The sequence below is a fragment of the Penicillium subrubescens genome, assembly GCF_028828155.1.
Source record: "Penicillium subrubescens strain IBT 31985 chromosome Unknown utg000004l_segment0_segment0, whole genome shotgun sequence".
Lineage (NCBI taxonomy): Eukaryota > Fungi > Ascomycota > Eurotiomycetes > Eurotiales > Aspergillaceae > Penicillium > Penicillium subrubescens.
In genome coordinates, this window is record NW_026643154.1 from 3,192,733 (window position 1) to 3,213,196 (window position 20,464).

At 48.2% G+C, this 20,464-nt stretch overlaps 6 protein-coding genes across 6 annotated transcripts; 2 read left to right on the forward strand and 4 right to left on the reverse strand.

Annotated features, from left to right (window-relative positions):
* Positions 1-27: 27 nt before the first annotated feature.
* On the reverse strand, positions 28-2,777 carry N7473_006190 (uncharacterized protein; the record flags this gene model as incomplete). Its single annotated transcript, XM_057152130.1, has 4 exons — positions 28-1,376; positions 1,430-1,893; positions 1,941-2,019; positions 2,315-2,777. The coding sequence occupies 4 exons, from the start codon at positions 2,775-2,777 to the stop codon at positions 28-30; spliced, it is 2,355 nt and encodes a 784-aa protein (XP_057009935.1).
* A 1,602-nt stretch (positions 2,778-4,379) lies between these two features.
* N7473_006191 (uncharacterized protein) lies at positions 4,380-6,221 on the reverse strand (the record flags this gene model as incomplete). Its single annotated transcript, XM_057152131.1, has 7 exons — positions 4,380-4,409; positions 4,473-5,110; positions 5,170-5,385; positions 5,435-5,469; positions 5,546-5,769; positions 5,825-5,878; positions 5,937-6,221. 7 exons carry the CDS (start codon positions 6,219-6,221, stop codon positions 4,380-4,382), a joined length of 1,482 nt encoding a protein of 493 aa, XP_057009936.1.
* A 713-nt stretch (positions 6,222-6,934) lies between these two features.
* N7473_006192 (alpha-mannosidase) lies at positions 6,935-10,325 on the forward strand (the record flags this gene model as incomplete). Its single annotated transcript, XM_057152132.1, has 3 exons — positions 6,935-7,080; positions 7,137-8,913; positions 8,973-10,325. 3 exons carry the CDS (start codon positions 6,935-6,937, stop codon positions 10,323-10,325), a joined length of 3,276 nt encoding a protein of 1,091 aa, XP_057009937.1.
* A 314-nt stretch (positions 10,326-10,639) lies between these two features.
* N7473_006193 (uncharacterized protein) lies at positions 10,640-11,377 on the reverse strand (the record flags this gene model as incomplete). Its single annotated transcript, XM_057152133.1, has 2 exons — positions 10,640-10,842; positions 10,927-11,377. 2 exons carry the CDS (start codon positions 11,375-11,377, stop codon positions 10,640-10,642), a joined length of 654 nt encoding a protein of 217 aa, XP_057009938.1.
* Positions 11,378-15,809: 4,432 nt separating this feature from the next.
* On the reverse strand, positions 15,810-16,767 carry N7473_006194 (alpha-L-rhamnosidase; the record flags this gene model as incomplete). Its single annotated transcript, XM_057152134.1, has 3 exons — positions 15,810-16,179; positions 16,211-16,545; positions 16,642-16,767. The coding sequence occupies 3 exons, from the start codon at positions 16,765-16,767 to the stop codon at positions 15,810-15,812; spliced, it is 831 nt and encodes a 276-aa protein (XP_057009939.1).
* A 1,796-nt stretch (positions 16,768-18,563) lies between these two features.
* N7473_006195 (agmatine deiminase family protein) lies at positions 18,564-19,721 on the forward strand (the record flags this gene model as incomplete). Its single annotated transcript, XM_057152135.1, has 1 exon — positions 18,564-19,721. The coding sequence occupies one exon, from the start codon at positions 18,564-18,566 to the stop codon at positions 19,719-19,721; it is 1,158 nt and encodes a 385-aa protein (XP_057009940.1).
* Between the last annotated feature and the right edge of the window lie 743 nt (positions 19,722-20,464).

The following is a 20,464-nucleotide window of genomic DNA, read 5'->3' on the forward strand; positions in this document are numbered from 1 at the left end:
CAAATTTGCAAAAGATCATGTCAACATCTAAACCAGATGCACTTGCACATCGTTGAGTAATATCTCTCTCAAACTCGACGTATCAGTGCCCTGCACAATACATAGCGCCATTTTCGATGCTCGTAACATTGCGACAAGCGCAAAAAGTTTCTCGCCCGGGCTTAGACCCTCGACCTTCCATCCAAGAGTATCCAGGAGATTACCCGCTATTTGCTGGACAATTTGGTGTCCACCATCAATCGCAGTGCGTTCAAGATTCGTAAACTCGAATTTAAAACTTTCCATAGTTCGCTCAATTAACTTTGGCATAGTGTAAAGTAAATCGCCGACTCCGACCACTGAAATGCTGAGATCAGAAGGTGGACCATGCCCACATATCTCAGGTTGGCGACCACAGTAAGAAAGCCAGGAGTCAAGGGCCATCAACTCAGTGAGCCGTGCACGAAGGTTTGCAGCGTCGGAAGGCTGATGTCGATCAACCTGGAAGCCATAGTGGCGAAGAAGCTCAATCTGAAAGAGAGGAGCTCTAAAACCAGGGAAGATCTTCGTGTTGTAACCACCGCTTATCACGGTTCCATGGTGATGGTTCGCGCTGACTCCATATGGTGGATACGTTGATAGACCACTGCGCATCCAATCCAGCCCGCGAGGATGACAAGGGGTATCGAGGTAGACCGGTTGAGAAAATTCTGTTAGCATTCCGATTGCCTCAAGAATGACTGCAATTGCGCCAACACAGCATTCTGTCGAAAATTGTGTCGTCCACGGAGTCGCTAAATATCCAGGTATAACGTCGATCTGGCATACCCAAAACCAACTCAGTGTATCTCTACTCTCAGTGGAGAGCGATCTGGTCTCCTCATATTGGGTCTCGTCATCTGAGATATTCCATGGATCGTGTCCAATTGATTGACGCCGTCGATGGAAAGCACCGTACGCATTGGAACCGTAGTGTGATTCGGGTACTTCTATCTCTAGTTCGGATATTTCAGAATCCGAATAACCGTTATTGAAACGAATGGAAATATTTTTGCGCCGAGATGGCCGTCTAGAGCCAGGTTCAGAGGCCCAGTCTCCGGAACCTCGATTGTTTGGACTTCTCCAGCTTCCATCTGGGCGACTTCGTGGTGGTGAATGTGAGTGGACACCGGTAATTCTATATTTTATGTCCTCCCTTGATTGACTGGAACCTTCGAAGTCCTGGGGTGTGCCCTCTCGAGAACCGCTGGCGCTGTTGGTTTGTGATATGGAGTGACTTCGATCGAAGTCTGGCGACAAGCTACCTTCTCGCCTGCGACGACGACCTCGTGACCCGTCAACACGGCTTTCTCTCGAAGGGCTTCCGGTTTTACTTTTTAGTGCGTCTTTTCGAGCTTCTGTTTTCCATGGCTTAGCGGTGTACCATAGCGATTGCATAGCATGTACCAACCTCGGAGTTCTGTTGTCCTCAAAGCATACTCTTGTATCTCTTCCTTCTTCAAAACTCGAAGAACGACAACATAGTCGGCTTGTTCTTCGAACCTTTCATTTCCAGCCTCTAAAGCAGCTGGGCTAACCAGTCTACGGTCAATCTTAGTCCACCGCGCTCCTGATGGGACTCCCTTCAGGTCTGTATTCTTCAATGGAGCAACGCCTTCCCGAATGGGGTTTGGTTCTTCGGGGAACTTTTCTTTGGGTGGTTTCAAAATTCCCTTGGCGGGTTCAATCGGATCAGGTCGATTTTTCGATGGCTCCTTCCTTGGGGACATACTCGTTTGCTCGATGGATGACCGCTTGTCATTTTCACTGGCATTATTTTCACTGCTGGATGACTCTATGAGGTGAATTTCATGGCCAAACTCAACACGAACATGTGATTGTGTCCGACCAGATCCAGGAGATTTGGGGCTTTCGCTAGCATCGGGCTTGTTATATAGCTGTGTGACCGAATTCTTCGATACCTTGGTATCGCCATACTCAACGTCTCGTTTGACAGGAGGACGAGAACGAACGTGGGAGCTTGAGCGACTCTGAGATCCTCTGGTACGATTTAGGTTACTCGAATCCGATGAGCGATCTCTTGAATGAGACTTTGCGCTGTAATTGGCATAAACTGTCGGTTGCCGTCTAGGACGCATTCCAGATGGGTAGTAGCCACTGAAATTGGAGTGGAGAGAGGTACGACTAGGTGTTTGTGACCATCGACCTCCGCTGTCAAAGATTCTCCGAGATCGTGTAGAATCGGAACTTCTGTATCGATTATTTGACCTGGACTGGGAACGATTCCTGAAAGATCTGCTGCTTGAAAGAGACTGATCTCGTATACGATTCTCACGATCAAGTTGTCTCCGTCGGACGACGTCACGCCATTTCTGCGCATAGAATGCCGTTCTTTGCTGCCCAGACTCGGTTTTTGAGCGAGCCCACATTTCAATAACCATCTTGGCCAGGTTCTCCTTTGTTTCGTTGAGTTCTGTAACTTCCTGACCTTCGTCATCGTACCAACCTATTAAGAGAGGGCCATCCCGTGGCGCATCGTCGGCAATTTCTTTGTCCTTCGTCATCGCTCGCTTTCGATCGATATAGTCTTTGATGAACCACCTTGGCTGCAGGGCTGCACCTTGATCCTGCGCATGACGGTGTGAGCTACGCAAAAAGTTCTGTTTTGGTCCCGCAAACCTTCCTGGATGGGTGCGATGGCTATTTATTGCCTCTGGGCTGGGGTTGCCGCGCTCAATTTCAACCCCAAAATGGTCCGATGGTGCATCGGAGCCAATTTTTCTCTTTTTTTGCAACATTGCGGTCCATATTCTGACCCACACTGCCCGTTTAGTTCCGGGAATGTCTTTAAGGGCAGCGTTTGTGACTCTTGCCCTACTCTCCAAGCCCAGCGACATTGTGGTCTGCGCTTGACTAGTATTCGGGGCACTGTTATCGACATACCAGTCGCCGTCCGACCGAGTCCAGAGTGTTTGATACTCTTGACAAGAAGACGATGCGGTTGGAGTATTCCAATGCGGAATCATGTCTTGATTACTTGACTGAATTGATATTGCCGCCGTGGAAGCCACGCTTGATCGCCGACGCAGCCCGTACAACGAAGCGGGTGGTGGTGAAAGATTGCGGTTTGCCGGAACCATTGCACGTTCCCGAGGCCTTCTTGCCCAGATAGCCTCATCTCTCTCTATCTGCATCCTTTCTTGCCGAGTGTAACGATGTCCAGCAACCACTACCTCGTCCCATATCCGTGCCATCCAAGAAGGATCGATCGAGCCGATCCCAACTTGCAAATCCTGGATCTCCTCGATGGATAGATCGCGCGCACTGAAGTGTAGCAGCGGTCCCAGGAATGGGTGTTGAGATGTAGTGATTGTGCCCGCAAGTCCTTGCATCGAGAGTGATTTCAACTCGAATGATGCCTGTGTGCATTTCATGCCTGTCATGAGCCCCATGACTACAATGTCACGCATCGACATTTGTATTGGTACATTCGGTAGATCTGAAGGGCACCGGTCGGCATCGGCTTGAATCAAATCCAGAGCCATCGATCGTCCGCTTGAGGGCTGAACTGCTCGACAGAAAGACACCCATGACGCCTCCCCGGCTGCGAAGGAAACAGACGACCGGCCAACTGGCCTGGGCTTTCGGAATTTGCTGTCGCATACATCATCCCTTTCGCTATTGCCGATCCTTAGAAGACCGAGATCAGGTAAAGCCTGAGACCCCTTTGCATAAGATGGGATATGTGGAAGTTTTACTGGCCACAGGTCCCTGTGTAGACTGACTTGGGGGATGCAATAAACCACGCGGAATCTGAGCTGGCTCATTTGCCAGACCCGCCGTCCGCGACCAGGCATTTTTCCGTATACGACCGAGTCGCATAACCGGATAAGCTGACCAGTGACAAAGTACTGTTGCACTGCCTGTGTGACGGCCACGAGCATAGCAAGGATCGCGACCACCAGGGCCGCGACGGTCGCAGCGGTGGACGCGTCGAGTCCTGTCATACTGCTCTAAATATCCATTCTTGGCACCTGTGAGAGGACAAACGTTGCTATCTGAGTCTGACATTGCCCTTCCCTTCAGCCGCATACCCCGCTTAATGGGTGGCTGGGAATGTCACCAACGGATGACTAAAGACGCCATGGATGAGGGGCCAAAAGATGGAATTTGTACATCTAAGCCCTGGCTTAAATGGTACGCCCTACGTAATGTCTATCGGGTAAGGTTGATAAAAGGAGTTCAGATAAGAGGCCACTTCTGTCTTATTTGTGTCCCTTTGACTGAGATTGATGTGCGTCAAAAGGTAACTGTACAGCTCCAATATATACTTCACACGCATTGGCCTCCTATTGGACTAGAGTAATTGACTCAACCTGTCTGCTCCTTTCAGCTCATACTCAATAGATATAGCGGAAGTTGGGGTTTTCCTAAACCGATTGATCAGTAAAAGACGCCTTCAAGGATTAAAGACAAAATTCAATGGTTCTTACTCGGTCAGTAATATCCTCGAATGAGTGAGCAAATGCCGTATCAGCCGCCACTTCACCTTGTTCAATCTTCCGATCGCGTCGCCTGTTTTCAGTAACATACCATGTGCGTAGTGAAAGGAGAACAACCTCCAAAAGCACAAAACAACCTAGCACCGCTGCCAGTGCTGGGAAATAGCGTGGCGCATCCTTAGAGCGGAAAGTCTGGGGGCCAATTGCGTTGCCGACAGCCCAAAAGACAAAATTACAGGCGATGACAACACTCTTTTTCGTCTGACCAGCAACGTTACGGGTGACGATGGAAAGGGCGAGACCAGCGCAGCCCCAGTATGCGATCATAATATAGTAGGCGAAGAGAAGGCCGACGCGCTTATGATGAGAAAATGGGACGGTGAGAAGGACGACCACGCCGGCGATAGTGGGTACCACCGAAGCCATCATGACAAATATAGTCTGCTTATAACGTTTTTCAATCCAGACAGCCGACAGCATTGCAGTGAGCTGAACGACACCGGAGACCATTTGAAGCAGCTGGGTTTGCCAAGTCGTAAAACCGAAAGACTTCACAATTATATTGTTGAAGGCGCCAAGTCCACCGGAGGGAATAGTAAGCAAAAGCTGGATAAGTGCAATGGCGTAAACTGCGCGGCATTAGCAAACACTTTACAAATCATTGCAGGAAAAGTTTTTTTCAACTCACCCTGTGGATCCTTGACGACTTCCCACACCTGCTCCTTGCGGAATTTGCGATTCTGTAAACCGGTACGGTTGCGACGTACACGTTCGACCATGAGATGTTTGTCGCTCTCAGTGAAGCAGTGTGCTCGCATGGGAGAGTCAGGCATCCACCAGCCAACAAATGCACCCCAGAATACGGTCAGAATACCGTATGCCATGAAAAAGGGCCTGCCAGGAGCTGATGGGAGAAGTCTCAGGGATGAACGAAAAGCAAAATGCCAATAGACCACCAAGAATTTGATTCAACCCATTCATCATGAACCTGTTGATGATTATCAGCAAGTCCGAACACGACGGCAATTTTTGTCCTTCGGAGGTTGACGGAGTTATGAACATACCAAAAGGTCACTGCTCCACCCTGCTCCTCGCGCGTATACCAGATAGAAGACAACAAGGTAAAAGCCGGTTGACTAACGGCTTCAAATACGCCGAGGAAGGCCCTTAGCGCAATAAGTCCTTCAAAGTTCTTCATTGCAGCCTGGAGGGCTAGAGTGACGCCCCACAATATAATATTGCCTGACAGCCACTTGGCAATTGGGACTCGCTGAATGATGTAGTTTTCCTGTGGAGCGATAAGAGGTATGTCCAACTTCACACATCCAAGGAGGTGTCCATACCGGGAATTCGACCACCAGGATGATCATGTATAGAATTGTTGTCATCCACGAGTACTAATAATTGCATGAGGTTATTGTAGGTTCAGGACCCTATCTCGACGATGCAACTGACCTGTTGGCCCACCAAGTGGTTATCTTCTTGAATACCCATAATTGACGCATATGACATTGTTCCCTTGTCCAAAGTTTGGATGAGATAGGTGATAACCATGACCACCATGACACGCGTATCGATGAGTCTCTTAAGTCGACGGTTTGTGGCTTCATCGATCTCCACAATCGTCGCGTTTGCATATTCAGCAACTTCTCGATCGATGAGGTCGTAGTTCATATGCTCCTTCACCACGTCCATCTCCACAGCCTCTGGGGCCTCGTTGATCTCACTGGCTTTGGCCATGGCAGTCAGCGCTCAATCTTCCTGCGGTCTTGAGGGAAACAGGTCTTCGTCAGTGAAATGCCGACATCTAAGACCCACAGGACACGGCTGTGGCAGTCAATTTATCTTTCCACTAGCCGCGCCGCAAGACTAGCACCCACCAGCCCATCATTTTTGTTTTCCTACTCTTTCTGGTTCTGGCGCAATGTTTCCAACCCCACACCCGCCTTTGTGGAGAGGCGGGGAAGCTTTAAGACGATCTGGGGTAAGCCTCCGCCCAGCTTACGACCCCTCGACCGGATTTTAAGCGTTTGTTTACCCATCCTTGATTGGATCGTCTCAACCGAGACAAACGTCCCTCCTGCCGTGCGACTAGCCTCGCGACACTAAATTTATCCTATTGGACAGGCTTCTCGCTTAGATTGACTCCTTTGTCTTCCCTACGGAATTCACAGTCCGAACAACGAATCGGCAAATTGTTGGCGATAATCTTTTCCGTATTCTACTGATGAGCTACGCCAAGGTCTATCAATTCTTACTTATCCTGGCTTTAGGCCTTTTATCCGGGTGAGACTTTCGGATACTGGTACCCGATCACTGCGAAGTGGGTGAACCTCGGCGAAATGCGAAGACCTGGTTGTTGTCTATCCTCGCAGTCATCATTTACTTACTAGACAAGGTGGCCTGTCCTCTGACCTTGTTCTTTCAAAACCTCCATATAGACCGATCAAGCAATGTGTTCTAACGAAATTGACGCCAGTTCGCCTTCATATCCACTCCGAGCTCCAAGGCCGGTGGGAAAGCGAATTGCGCGCCTGGACAAGGACCGTCTATCGCAACTATATTCTCCGGGACAATGGGAGAAAGTCAACCTAATTGCGTATGTAAACTGAGGGCATCAAAAATTTCGATGGATCAGCTAATATTCACGTACAGCATGCTAAATGAAGGAGTTTTCTCCGGTCATCCCCATGTCAAGTTATTCGTTTGGCATGCTTCAGGTAGTCAGCGTCCTACTTTCAAGGAGGCAACGGACCCTTCCAATCACTATGAACCCGCGGCTTTAGGTCAACAGTTTGGGCCCTCCTGGTCTACACACTGGTTTAAGGTCTATATCCAGCTTCCCGAGGCCATTTGTAGCAAAGACCATGTCGAGTTGCATTGGGACTGCAACAATGAAGGTACAGTTTGGACGGAGGACGGCAAGCCTCTTCAAGGCCTAACTGGTCGAGGAGAGCGCATTGAGTGGATTATCCCCAGCTCTTTCAAGGACGGAAATCAACATCTCATCTACATAGAGATGGCATGCAATGGCATGTTTGGGAATGGTCCAGGCCGACCAATCTTCAAAAATAACCCTGGAGGCGATTCGATCCAGCCACCCGATCAAAACAAACTGTTTGCTTTGTCCAAGGCCGAGATTGTCGCCGTGAATTTGGACGCAAGAATGCTTTACATGGACATAATTGCCATCCATGACACTGCGACTGTGTTACCAGAGGAATCTTGGCAACAACATAAAGCGTTGAGTGTCGGTACTAAGATCATGAACAATTTCAAGCTTGGCGACAAAAATTCAATCATCCGGTGTCGCAAGATCGCTGAAGAGTTTCTTGGGCCGCAAACAAGCTCTAGCGACATTTACTCAACTGGTCATCAGCAAGATGCAGATGTTTTTGCAATTGGACATTGCCACATAGATACGTGCTGGCTATGGCCTTGGGCAGAAACAAAGAGAAAAGTCACTCGATCGTGGCTCAATCAATGTGACTTGATGGACCGGTATCCGGAATTGACTTTTGCATGCTCGCAAGCCCAGCAATTCCAGTGGCTCAAGGAAGAGTACCCCTATGCTTGGGAGCGGGTGAAAGAAAAGGTCCAAACTGGGCAGTTCCAGCCGATCGGTGGTTGTTGGGTTGAACACGATACAAACCTTCCAAATGGCGAGTCTCTCGTCAGGCAGTTCCTGTATGGGCAGCGGTTCTTTGAAGCGAACTTCGGCTCCCGCAGCCGTGTCCTCTGGCTGCCAGATTCATTTGGGTTCAGTGCCCAGCTTCCACAATTGTCCAGGCAAGCTGGAATGCCGCACTTTCTGACACAAAAAATATGTTTCAATAATATCAATCAATTTCCGCATACCACATTCAACTGGGTATCACTTGACGGAAGCCAGGTCCTTTGCCATATGCCTCCCGTGCGAACGTACACTGCAGAATGCACTGTTGCTGATGTCCAACGCTGTGTCACAAACCACCTCTCGATGGACCAAGACTACACCTCCCTTATGGCATTTGGTAAAGGTGATGGCGGAGGTGGTCCAACATGGCAGCATCTCGAACGACTCAGGCGATGCCGTGGTGTATCAGATACGGTCGGTCTACTACCTCGTGTGCATGTCGGAGGGTCTGCCGATGACTTTTTCCGGAGGCTGGAGCGCAAATCAGACCTGTTTCCGACCTGGACTGGTGAGTTGTATTTTGAACTGCATCGTGGTACCTATACCACTCAGTCCAGCACCAAGAAAAACAACCGAAGGGCCGAATTCTTGATGAGGGATATTGAGCTTCTCGCTACAGTTGCATCAATTGCGGATAGTTCCTACAGATACCCGAAGGCAGAGATTGACCAAATGTGGCAGAAGATATTACTCTGTCAATTTCACGACTGCCTTCCAGGAACTGCAATTCGAATGTGTTACGACGACTCGGATCAAGTACGTGACAAGTGCACAAATGATATAATTCCAAAGTTGGACTAACAAAATGGTATCAGGTTTATGCGGATGTATTCAAGACAGGCGAGAATGTCCTTCGGGTACTCTACCAACAATTTAATCTGGAGCTACTAGAGGCCAATCAGTCGGAGTCTCAACACACGGTCGCTCTCAATACTCTTCCCTGGCATCGCAAGGAGATTGTTAGATTTTCGGGCGATTCTTGTCTCATAGCTTCGGGCAATGGAAATTTACTTGCCCTCGAGAGAATGTCCCCAGTCTCAACAGAGAGGCCCGTCACGATTCGAGAGCTCTCCGCCGGAGTATTCAAGCTCCAAAACGCGCAGTTATCTCTGACAGTTGAGAAAGGCTGCATCATCTCGCTGAACGATCGAAAGGTGGACCGCGAACTTATTCCACTTGGCAAAAAGGCCAATCAATTCGTCGTTTTTGATGATAAGCCAATTTACTGGCAAGCTTGGGATGTGGAGGTCTACCACCTGGACACAAGAGAGGAGTTGGAAAGCTCATCCACTTCTATCACGGAGGACAGTTATCACCGCGTTAGCGTTACCACTGAGACTGTGATCAGCTCCAAAAGCTCCATGCGTGTCACCATTTCATTATCAGCGACGTTTGATGAAAGTGATTATTCTTCTGTGGAATGCACCGCAGAGATTGATTGGCACGAGAACATGAAGTTCCTCAAGGTTGAATTCCCAGTGGATATTCGCAACACGGAAGCATCATATGAGACACAGTACGGTACTGTCAGGCGTCCGACTCACTATAACACATCATGGGATATGGCCAAGTTCGAGGTCTGCTGCCACAAATTTGCCGATCTTTCTGAGCATGGATATGGTGTCTCAATTCTCAACGACAGCAAATACGGCTTTGCGACAGTCGGTAATGTCATGCGATTATCTCTTCTCCGATCGCCCAAGGCGCCCGATGATACAGCAGACATGGGCAAACACACGATCCGGTGGGCTATCATGCCACATGCAGGAGCACTAGGCGCGAGAACTGTCCGAGCGGCATTCAACTTCAACAATCCTCTCAAGCTCCTCGTGGCCAAGCCGAAGTCTCCCATGGTGAGACAATTTCCTATCACTTTAAAGGGCGATGATAGTCTAGTCCTTGACACCATCAAGCGCGGAGAAGATGATGAAGATATCAGCACCGGAGAGCTACCCACACGGAAGGGGCGAAGTGTCATAATCCGGATCTATGACTCTCTTGGTGGCAGATCGCGGGGGACGGTACAAACTATATGGAAAGTAAGCAAGGTTGTGAGGACAAATTTGCTGGAAGATGACGAAGAGGAGGTCCCGGTTGATGAGGGAGTATTCAAAGTGGACTTGGGCCCATTCCAAGTGTGCACATATCGTCTCTGCTTAGCTGATTAGTTACAACGATGACATCTCTCGATTTTCCTGCTTTCTGAATGGAATAACCAGTTCATTAATATAATCATTTTCTTGAATGTACTCAACGGATTGCCCTGGCCTTCATATAATTGACGGATACTTGTGTTGCTACATAATGCCCGATTTTGAAGAAATGCCAACTCGTTACAAGTTGTTTTACAATTTTAGAAAGTCGATTACACTTGCTTTTGTTTGCTAGGGCAGTACAGTCCTACTATTTGGAATAATGGTCTAGATGACTTATTTCATTGTTCTAGATGCAGCGCTAAAATAATAAGATGGTTTCGTGACGCTTATTTGCCGAAGACCTTGAAGCGGTTCTCAAGAGGCTCGAAGGTCTTCTCGCCGGGCTCAGAAGCGGGGACACCAAAGACCAGCTGGGCGTCCAACTTCCAATGGGCGGGCAGGTCCCAAGTCTTGGCGATCTGCTCGTCAATCAGGGGGCTGTAGTGCTGAAGGTTGGCACCGAAACCCTCAGACTCGAGAGCGAGCCACACTGTAGATTCAATAGTCAGACTCATTATATTCATCTTGGGTGCAATCTCAACCCCGACGTCAATTAGAATGGTTGGAAACTTACCAAGGTACTGGGACATGGCGTTAGACTCCAGCGCAAAGGGATCGAACTTGTCGGCATAGGTAGCAAACTTCTCCTTGATACCAGCGAGGGACTCGTAGTCAACGAAGAAGAGGACAGTTCCATAAGCGGCACGGAAAGCGTCCAACTTGGGCTTGGTGTGGTTCTCGAACATCTCCTTGGACACATGTCCAGCGGCAACCAGGCCCTCCATCGCGCCAATAGCAATATCCCAGACCTTCTTGTGCTCCTCCTTCAGGAGGAGAACAACACGGGAGGTCTGAGTGTTGAAAGAGCTGGGAACATGGAGAACAGAGTCCTGGACGATGCTCTCAATGGCATCATCGGAGATGGGGCTCTCGGCCTTCAGACCGTAGTAGGTCCGACGGCTCTTGACCAGCTCCAGGAGAGTGGAGGTGGCAGAGTTCTTGAATTCAACAGCAGTGGAGCCCATTGTGATAGATTTGTGATAGGGAGAGGATATTGATACGATCTATTGAAGAAAAATGATGGATATATGGCATGGCGACCGTGGGGTTTATATAAGACTGTGGATTAAGCTCTTTAGCAAATTCTTGCTGTGGAGTTCAATGCTCCTGAGTTTTCAATTTTCGTTATCGCGCCACAACATATCCATGCCTTCTCCTTTGACCGGCATTGTACCAACCATGGTCGCGGTCGCTTCTCCATAGGCCCCGCTGACACACCATATTGTCCGTTGGTTGTCCAATCACAGTTGTGATTGCACCGGATTTACGGACTTCAGATCGCCGAGATTTCGTCAGCGGAATAGAGCCCACTTTGAGATGCCGACAAAGATTATGAATCACCATATGTAAGCCTTACCAAGCACACTATATTTGTGAGAATCCATGCTGAGGTAGCAGTGGAGTGCGGAATTATTCACGCAGGGACACTCCAATCACAGGACTGACGAATTTAACTGTACTTTATCTCAACCCACAGTAAGAAAACTGCTAACTAAGGGGAGGGCAGTGAAAATTGCACCGTTGGTTGGCGTAAGAGATAAAAAAAAATAAACATGTCAGGCAACAGATGTAGGATATTTTGAGATCGAGAAAGGGGAATGAAAACGAAAAAATCATACACCCGCCCGGATTCGTATGGGTCCGGGTATCCAGTTAACCGAACGCACTTTGGACGAAGGCCATTGCCCTTGTGCCTGATTCATAAGGCCAATAGGTATCCTAGTTAGGCAATCGGGCTGATTCGAAACTACTGCAGAAATGAACGAATCTCGCTAATATTAACCATCTCACATCTTACCTTTGCCCTAATCGGTAAGGGTGGGTCTATCTCCGCCGACTGTCCTTCTCCTAGAAGTTAATTCCCACTCGCTGTTAACCCTCCTTGGCATAGCCTAAAATCCCTCTGGATTCGTACAGGGAAGCAGGTACAGTCTCATCCCCTGTGGGTAATCGGCTCATAACGAGACTTTATGGATGCATTTTGAGTAATCTAAGAGACAAGTGAAAGCTGTAAAGTAAGCGCGTATAACCCGAGCAACGTGAAGCCTGAAATCAGGGATATGTCTGAGTTTTGAGGCAGCAGACAGGGAATAATTAGGTTGGGGCTTCTCGCACGAGGCGCTATATCCCCATTTACTGTTCAACTTACTTTGTCCTATAACATTGTTTGAAATGACTTGTGCACCATCATTCTTGATGGGCCAGGTTTCTTTTATTCTATATTCAAACTCGTGACTGATAACATGATATTGAACATCTGTCGGGGGTTCAAACTTCTAGAACTCTGGTGCGATTGTCTGGCATGTGTTTTGCAAATAGCTTGGTGTACATTTTCTTGGTATCATCCGAAACGCGTAGAATGTGGCGTGCGAGAAGCCTCGACCAATAATTATCATCTCAGTAGTTGGACTTCGTCAATGTCAGGATACTCAGGGGGTTTCTGCCTAATCCCCGACCACTTTGTACGCCCCGCCCCCATCTCACTTCCTGTGTATTCAGAGAGACACCAGCTTGGATTAATAGTTTACATGGAGGAGCAGCGCGTAACTAGAATCAAATCCCGAAAATTGATGAGATAGGAGTCTCACTAGTCACTAAACGAAGTCCAAGGAGAACTCAGGTATTGATTATTTGGACAGCATGGAACGGGAAGGACACCATGAACACAAGCACTATCACGGCTGACAGATAAGAGAAAATGGAAATGGGAGCGGTTCAATGCTAGCATACAATTAAAGCACAGAGACAATTCATCTTCCAACAGGGCCAGAACAGATCATGGTGTGAAACAGGTACAAAATGAGACGGGAAATATCGAGAGAAGAAATCAGCAAAAAGATTTGCGAACAGATTTCCAGGCTATAGACCCCAGGGATGGGGGGAATATTTTATGAGACCAATTCGAGACATAGAAAACAAGAAGGCGGGAGGGGAAAGAAACTTCAAGAAGAATCTAGACAGTATCCAAAATTGAACAGGGAAGCTCTGTGTCGTAGGGTAGATCCTCCCTGCTCTTCTCCACTGCTTCCATACTGCTAGGCAGGTCAAAAGGAAGCTTGCCTTGAGGTTTAGCCCCCTTCAAGCCAAGAATGACATCCAGGAAAGCATCCTCGCTGCTACCATAACTTCCCGTCAAAGCAGTAGCCTGGCTCACAACCTCTAGAATGACTGCTGGGCGATCAAGATACACGTCCACAATGCTGATAGGGAATCTCGAGAGTATTTTTTTTTAATGTATCTTTTCCTCTTGAGAAAATTCCAATGAGCCTGCACGGAAGAGAGATTCAAAGCCGCCGGGACGAGGCTCAAATGGGCATCTAAGACACAGATGGCAATATCGGCTTCATCATAGGAACTCAGTTCGAAGCCTCTTGCGGCGGCAGAAGATTGACTGACACCTTCAATTTAGACTTTCTTGCCCAAATATTGGTCCTTTCGGAGTGGAAGGATATTGTTGTGGTTCTTCAGGAGAGTGAATGCCTTTTTTGAGCTGCTCGCCCTCTTTCTTCCATCCAGGCTGTCTAACGATTTGCAGTGCGGCCTCCTCGTCAACAAATGGATTGTCAAAAAGCCCGAGAACGAATTTCGCCTGCCGTATCGATTGATCGATCCGAGATTCTGGAACAAGGCCATCTTCGACTAGTCGAGTAACCAGATCCGTTCGCATTTCACCTCCAAACTGATCACATCCGGCGTCGAGAATTTTCTTCGCCCTTTCCAATTCTGAAAGGCTCTCGCAACCCCAAGCTCGTGCTGTCATTTCCTACCCCAAAATGACAGCATCTGTGAGAAGACCCCAGTCAGTGACGATAATGCCTTCGAACTTCATTCTTTTGCGAAGTAGTCCCGTGATCACGGCTTTATTGATTGCAAAACCAACTTCCTCCCATTCAGTGCCAACCGGCATCCCGTAGTATGGCATAATGTGACGTGTACCAGCTTCGATCGCTTTTTCGAAGGGCTTCAAGTGATATTCAATATTATTTCCGGGATACACTTACTCGCGATACACTTACTCGCGATACACTTGCTCGCGATACACTTGCTCGCGACCGTAGGAAAAGTGAGGATCTTCTCCCCAACTGTGGACCACCGCCTAGAGAATGCTAGTCATTGTCGAGACGCTGCTTTTCAGGCCCATGCTTCCTTGAAACCCACGAATATAAGCCTGAACTAGCTTTCCGGAGAGATAGGAGGAAATAGTGATCGGTATTGCCAAGCGGGTATGAGTAAGAGCAAATTCTTGAAGGGAATTTTGCCATTTGGCAACCATTGAGGAGTCGTGAATCGGGCCAAGCAGATTGAAATGGCTTATAAATTTTGCAAAGAGAAGTGATTTGGTATCGTGAATATCAAAGTTTGGCACTGCTGGCGCAAGTGATCCTTCCGAGCTGGGAAGAAGCATAGAATGGAAGAGCTGCCCGGCATTTTCAGCGAGTGTCATGCGGTTCAGTAGGTCGGAGACTCTTTCATCGATAGACTTTGAGCTATCACGGTAGAGAGGCTTCGCCTGCTCTGTCGTGTGAGAAGTGATTCTCAATCGTCCAACACCCAAGCCAGTAATCGAAACAAATGGTGATATAGCTGAGAGTAATATTGCAATCAATGGTTGCAGAGATTACATCGGGGTCAAAGGAAGAGCCCAGATGGTATTTGAAGATTGATGAAAGTAATTGTTGCGAGTGAAAGTCGGCTTCGCCCCGCGTGGTGAATACACTTGTTGTTAGCTCGCCCAGAATTTGTGGTCGAATGTCCACTATGAAATAGTTTGAGCCGATGAATACTGCGGTCCCCACGTCCTTCTATATATGACGGCCGGTCTTCCCCTCCGATAGACCCCCGCAATTGGATTCTTGCAAGCATGAACTGACCGCGAGATCATTGGAATTCATTGAAGAACAAGCCGAACGCAGTCTTAAAATCCGATGCTACCCATCACTAGCTACTTTGTTCATATTCAATACTATCAATACCATTCAAGAAAACTTACAAGGTCGGTGAGAGTGATTGACTCCACTTACGAAAAGGACCTGGTGTCAACCGAGCTCGGTAGGTCTAATCTCTTCACCCCCGTCGGCCCCGTCGGCCCCATATATGCAGACTTTGCATGGAGGAAATGCCAAGATACGATAAAGATGGCGAAGGAGAGGAGGCAAGCTCATCCAATTCTTGAAATGGGCTATTTGTCGGTGTAAGTGGTCTCCGAAGCCCGAAACCGGGCACAAGGCGTCGTCCTTGTGGCAAGGCTTTGCAGGCCAGTGCCATCGACCCTCGTCAATCAGGCGTGACAAAAGCTTTCGGAAAATTTCCCACCAAATCTAGAGAATCGCAGTTTGTATAAACTAATAATTTTGGGTCTTTGGATATCACCCCGAAAATTAAAATCAAGGTAACAGTTCACCTCGCAGGCTTGCCAGATGGGCTCAGGTACTTGACTTTGGCGTGCGAAAGATCTCCACCAGGAATAGGACGGACTAGAATGTTCTTCCAGCCAGGCTCTAGTGGCGGCGCTCGTGAAGGCGGCGGGATCGAGTGACTGGCGTGCGAAGGCGCAGGCGACTGAGATCCAGCTCGCGACCGGGATGAATCGTGAAGTTGATTGAATCGCTTGGTACGCATCAACTGTTCGAACTCATGGCTGAGAGAGTTGGCATCGTATGTGGTGTTGGATATCGCCAGTCCACCCTTGTCGCTCATCTCTCTGAGGGCAGTCGGTAGGTACGCTGACGAAGTTGCCCCGCATTCCCCATATGATGTTGTCGTGTAGCTGGTTGAGTAGTGGATTAGAGCACTCGAACTATCCCGTACGCTCCGTGTCGGTGTGCAAAACGCGTGCAACAATGTCCTCACTTTTTGGCAAGTCGTCGGATGATGGCCAGTTGGTCACCTCGACAAACTGAGAACCGTAGATGGTGTATCGAGGTTCCCAGATGATTTCATCTCCTGACAAAATAAGTGTATCATTTGCTGCTGCGTGTCGGAGGGGACGAGTCGTGGACTCCCCGTTCTCTGGAACTTCGACATGCTGGAATGTCACGACATGCCCGGGAGCACCTGTGACTCTCACTCGTAGTCTCCCAACCAGATTCTGACCAGAGTCTAGGATGAACTTGTTTTGCGAACTAGGGCCAACCTCTTTAAAAAATGAAATAGTTTCTGTACAACGCACTGGTGGGGAATGTGGCGAGAAAAGGTTAGGCACTATTGAATCCAAGCTGCTTCACTTCACTCTCAGCCAGGCTTGTTCCTGATCCATATTGGGCTTCCGCCGAGCGTCATAGACCTCGCCATCATACAACTCAGACGTGATGATAGGTCCAAAGGAAGCCTCCCAATCATCCCCAGTTCCAATCATCTACACCTCTCCGCTTGCGTAGGTGATGACGAGCTCACAAATGAGCCCTAGAGTGCCATAGATATTGCGTCGTCCTCCAAAAAGCCCGAATCGACCGGCATACCACCCTTCCCCAATCTCCGCGGCGAGCACATTGCTACCCTCATGAAGGTGACCGGTCACATCCAATGTCTGATAGAAAGTCTAAAGTCGTAGTTGGTCCATCCGGGAGAAAGTTGCCCGTCCGCTGTAGCCTGACCATTGATTTCGGCATGGTAAAGACCCAAACTGGTAATATAGTGTCTCGCCTTTTGGACACGTTTAATCGGTGGAATTTCCAACCGTCGTCGGAACCAAACAGGGCGTTTTGGCTTATCGATATCTTGAGGCTCGGACAGCTCAATCAATTGACATTTCCAATCTTGTGGACTTAGCAGGCCATATTCAACCGTACTGGTATCAGACCACGCGGATGGAGTTTGGTCACCAGATCCCCATACCCGTACGCGGACTTTTGCTTGTTACCCCGAGCTTAGAGGGGAGCTAGGCCATGGGACGAGGACGGCATTGTTTGATTCAAATTGATAGAATTCTTCAAGACCGCCAGGGAATTTCTGAATGGCTCACTCATAAGCCTTTTGGGTCCAGTTCTGGCCTTGGCTTGTGAATCTCCATGAGATTCGGGTTTCAGGTTGCTCGAGACCTAGACCGCTCTAGTGATGCTCGAATCGCCCCTCAGTGGGTATCACAGTCATGACAGAGATCAATGGGTTGGAAATGAAGAAAACTGGCCTTCAACCATTCAACGGGAATTTGGTACTTAGAGAGGCTCGCATGTTTTTGCCTTCTGACCAATCGGTATCGGGACAATATGGAGGAGGCGCCCTATTGAGCGAGTTCATTCTAAGACGTGTCGGGATGATGGTGGGAAGGGGGAAAAGGTGTGGGTCGACGTCGGGCTCGGATAAAGGCGGGACTTCTCAACATCCATCCATCGGCATCCAACAATTTTATGAGAGCCATCAACATAATCGAGTCGGAGAAGGAGGCTTTCAACGCTGTGCACGCTGAGGATGGCCGCTTGGATTATTTCCTTTATAAAAAAAAATAACTCCCCTACAATGCATGCCACGCAGGTAAGCTAATAAGGTTTAATTAATCTTCTGTCTAACGTAATTCCCGCCTGAGCGGGACACCCAGAACACCATACTAAACGCGAATATTTAGGCCATAATATATCAACAACGAGAATGTTGGCTTGCTTGATTCTAAGATTACTATGATTTCCTGGTATAAGAACTTGCATAGTATTCCTTATTTATTCAGGAAATGATTGTTTACCTATATTACCAAAAATATACTCCGATCGATCAAGGTAGATATATATATCTATGTGATTGCACCACATAATATTTCTCGAGCTTATAAAAATATCTAGTAGAATACATTCAATACTAAGGTACCATAAGATCATATAACCAGCCTTAAGCGCTGTAATTTGAAGTTGTGAAATATTGCATTTAGTATGGTGTTTTGGGGTGTCCCGCTCATCCGGGTGTCCCGCTCATGTGTTAGTTGACTAAGTTAACTAACTAACTAACTTAACTTAGTTAGATCTGGTGCTGTGATGAGTCACCACGGAAGTCTTGGCTTCAGTGGGAAGGCTCGCAGCATGGACAAGTTGTGGACAAGTTGCGGACTAAGGTCCGCTCTTTCATACAAAAGAGGGAGGTCCGACGTGTCTGGGCCTCGAATACTCTCCACACCGCACTGATTTAAATCACTTTTTGAAAGCTTCACTAAATAAAACCTTCATAATGATGATCAATGTAGCCAAAGCTGCTGCAAGGTTCCGGCTACCAAGCGAAACTTCTCGCCACACAGCAACGATCTTGGGGTTCCCCTCAATCTACTCCATTGCCGCAGCATACTATGATAGCGCATGCCTTGACATTGCTAGTCTAGCCTCTGCCATCTCTCATTTCGAGCCCGTCAGGCTGTTCACTCGTCCAGAAGATGTCTCGAAAGCGCAAGCTCTCGTGGAACAAACCAATACCAAATACCCCAGCAACAGGTCCAATATATCCATTATTCCATTTCTGACAAATCACCTCTGGGTTCGGGATACAGGCCCAGTCTACGTTGAACCTTTTGATAAAAGTGACCAGAAGGGCCGCTTTGCGATCAATTTTCGCTTTAGCGAGTGGGGGCGCAAGGACGCGATCGGAGATGACGATCGCGCCTGCGATGGGCTCGAGTGGCCATTTATGCAACCTGCGCAGCTCGAAGAAAATGCAACATTCGCAAAACATGTCATTGAATTCGACCAATCACCTTGTTCAGTCACGCTCATTGAATCCAAGGTCTGCCTTGAAGGGGGCGCGTTGGTCGCAGATGGGGATGGGACGCTGTTAGCCACAGAGAGCAGCATTCTCAACGAGAATCGAAACCCTGGAATGTCTCGTTCTGATATTGAAAACGAACTATATCGCTTACTTGGTGTTGATAAGATTGTCTGGTTTCCTGGCCGTAAAGGTCTTGACGTGACAGATGTCCACGCCGATGCTGAGGTCACCTTCATTCGACCAGGCGTCGTGGTACTCTCCCGCCCCCATCCTAGCGCTCCGAGAGCATGGATTGAGGTCTACGAGGAGATCCAAGCTATACTACGGGGTGCGACGGATGCAAAGGGACGCTCTTTTGAGGTTCGTGTTATCGATGAACCTAACCCCAAGGTCTTTGGAAATTTGACGTATGACGAACCGGCGACGAACTATGTGAATTGTTATTTTGTCAATGGTGGTTTGATCCTGCCTCAATTTGGAGACGTCCAACGGGATCAGGAAGCATTGGCCCTCTTCCAAACCTTATGTCCAGATCGCGTAGTGCAACCGGTGCGTGTGACTGGGCTGCCGCTTGCAGGGGGAGTTATTCACTGCGCAACGCAGCCAGTCCTTGAAAATGGTGACCTTTAGTAAAAAAAACCTTTTCTGACATTTTGAAGTCTCAAGCTATAGTATATGATCTACAATGTGATAGTTCTACAGCATAAATGATGATTCTAAGAATGAGAAGAGACTCGTAAGAAACCGTGGCCGTAAGGGGTTTGGTAAACTCTCACTCATTATTTTACACAAATCCATGGATTGATTCTGCCGGATATGTGAGCTCGTTTGGGACATTGGCTGGCATCTGTGCGGCTGTTTTGATAATGTGGATTCCATTATACATCTGGGGTGTGAAGATTCGGTCGTGGTTCCTAGGATCGGGAATGGTAAGGGGAATTCGATGGGGTCAAGATCGAGAGGTTGGAGAATAATAGAATGCCACATCTACCACCTTCAACACTAGCATGCAGCTTTACGGGTCATCTGATGCACCTACACTTGCCATGTTCCGGATAGGAATTTTCCGATTTTGACAAATGCCATGTTCACAGACCAAAACTCTGTCTTAGACGCTCCTATATGTAGCTGTTTAACCGTCCGGGTTCATAGCTAAGGCTTCTCGGTTTTTGTTACATATCTCCACGAGCCGTGGAACGAATTCTTCATTCCTACAGCAACTTAAAATTCCATTCCTCCAAGATTTACCAATTATTCATCCTTGGCCTATTTTGGCGTGGCGAATTTGTTAACGGAATTCTATCTTAAGATCTTGGCCCTTCTCCGGCCTACCACATTCCATCAAGTGCATTGAGCAATATAGCAGACATCAA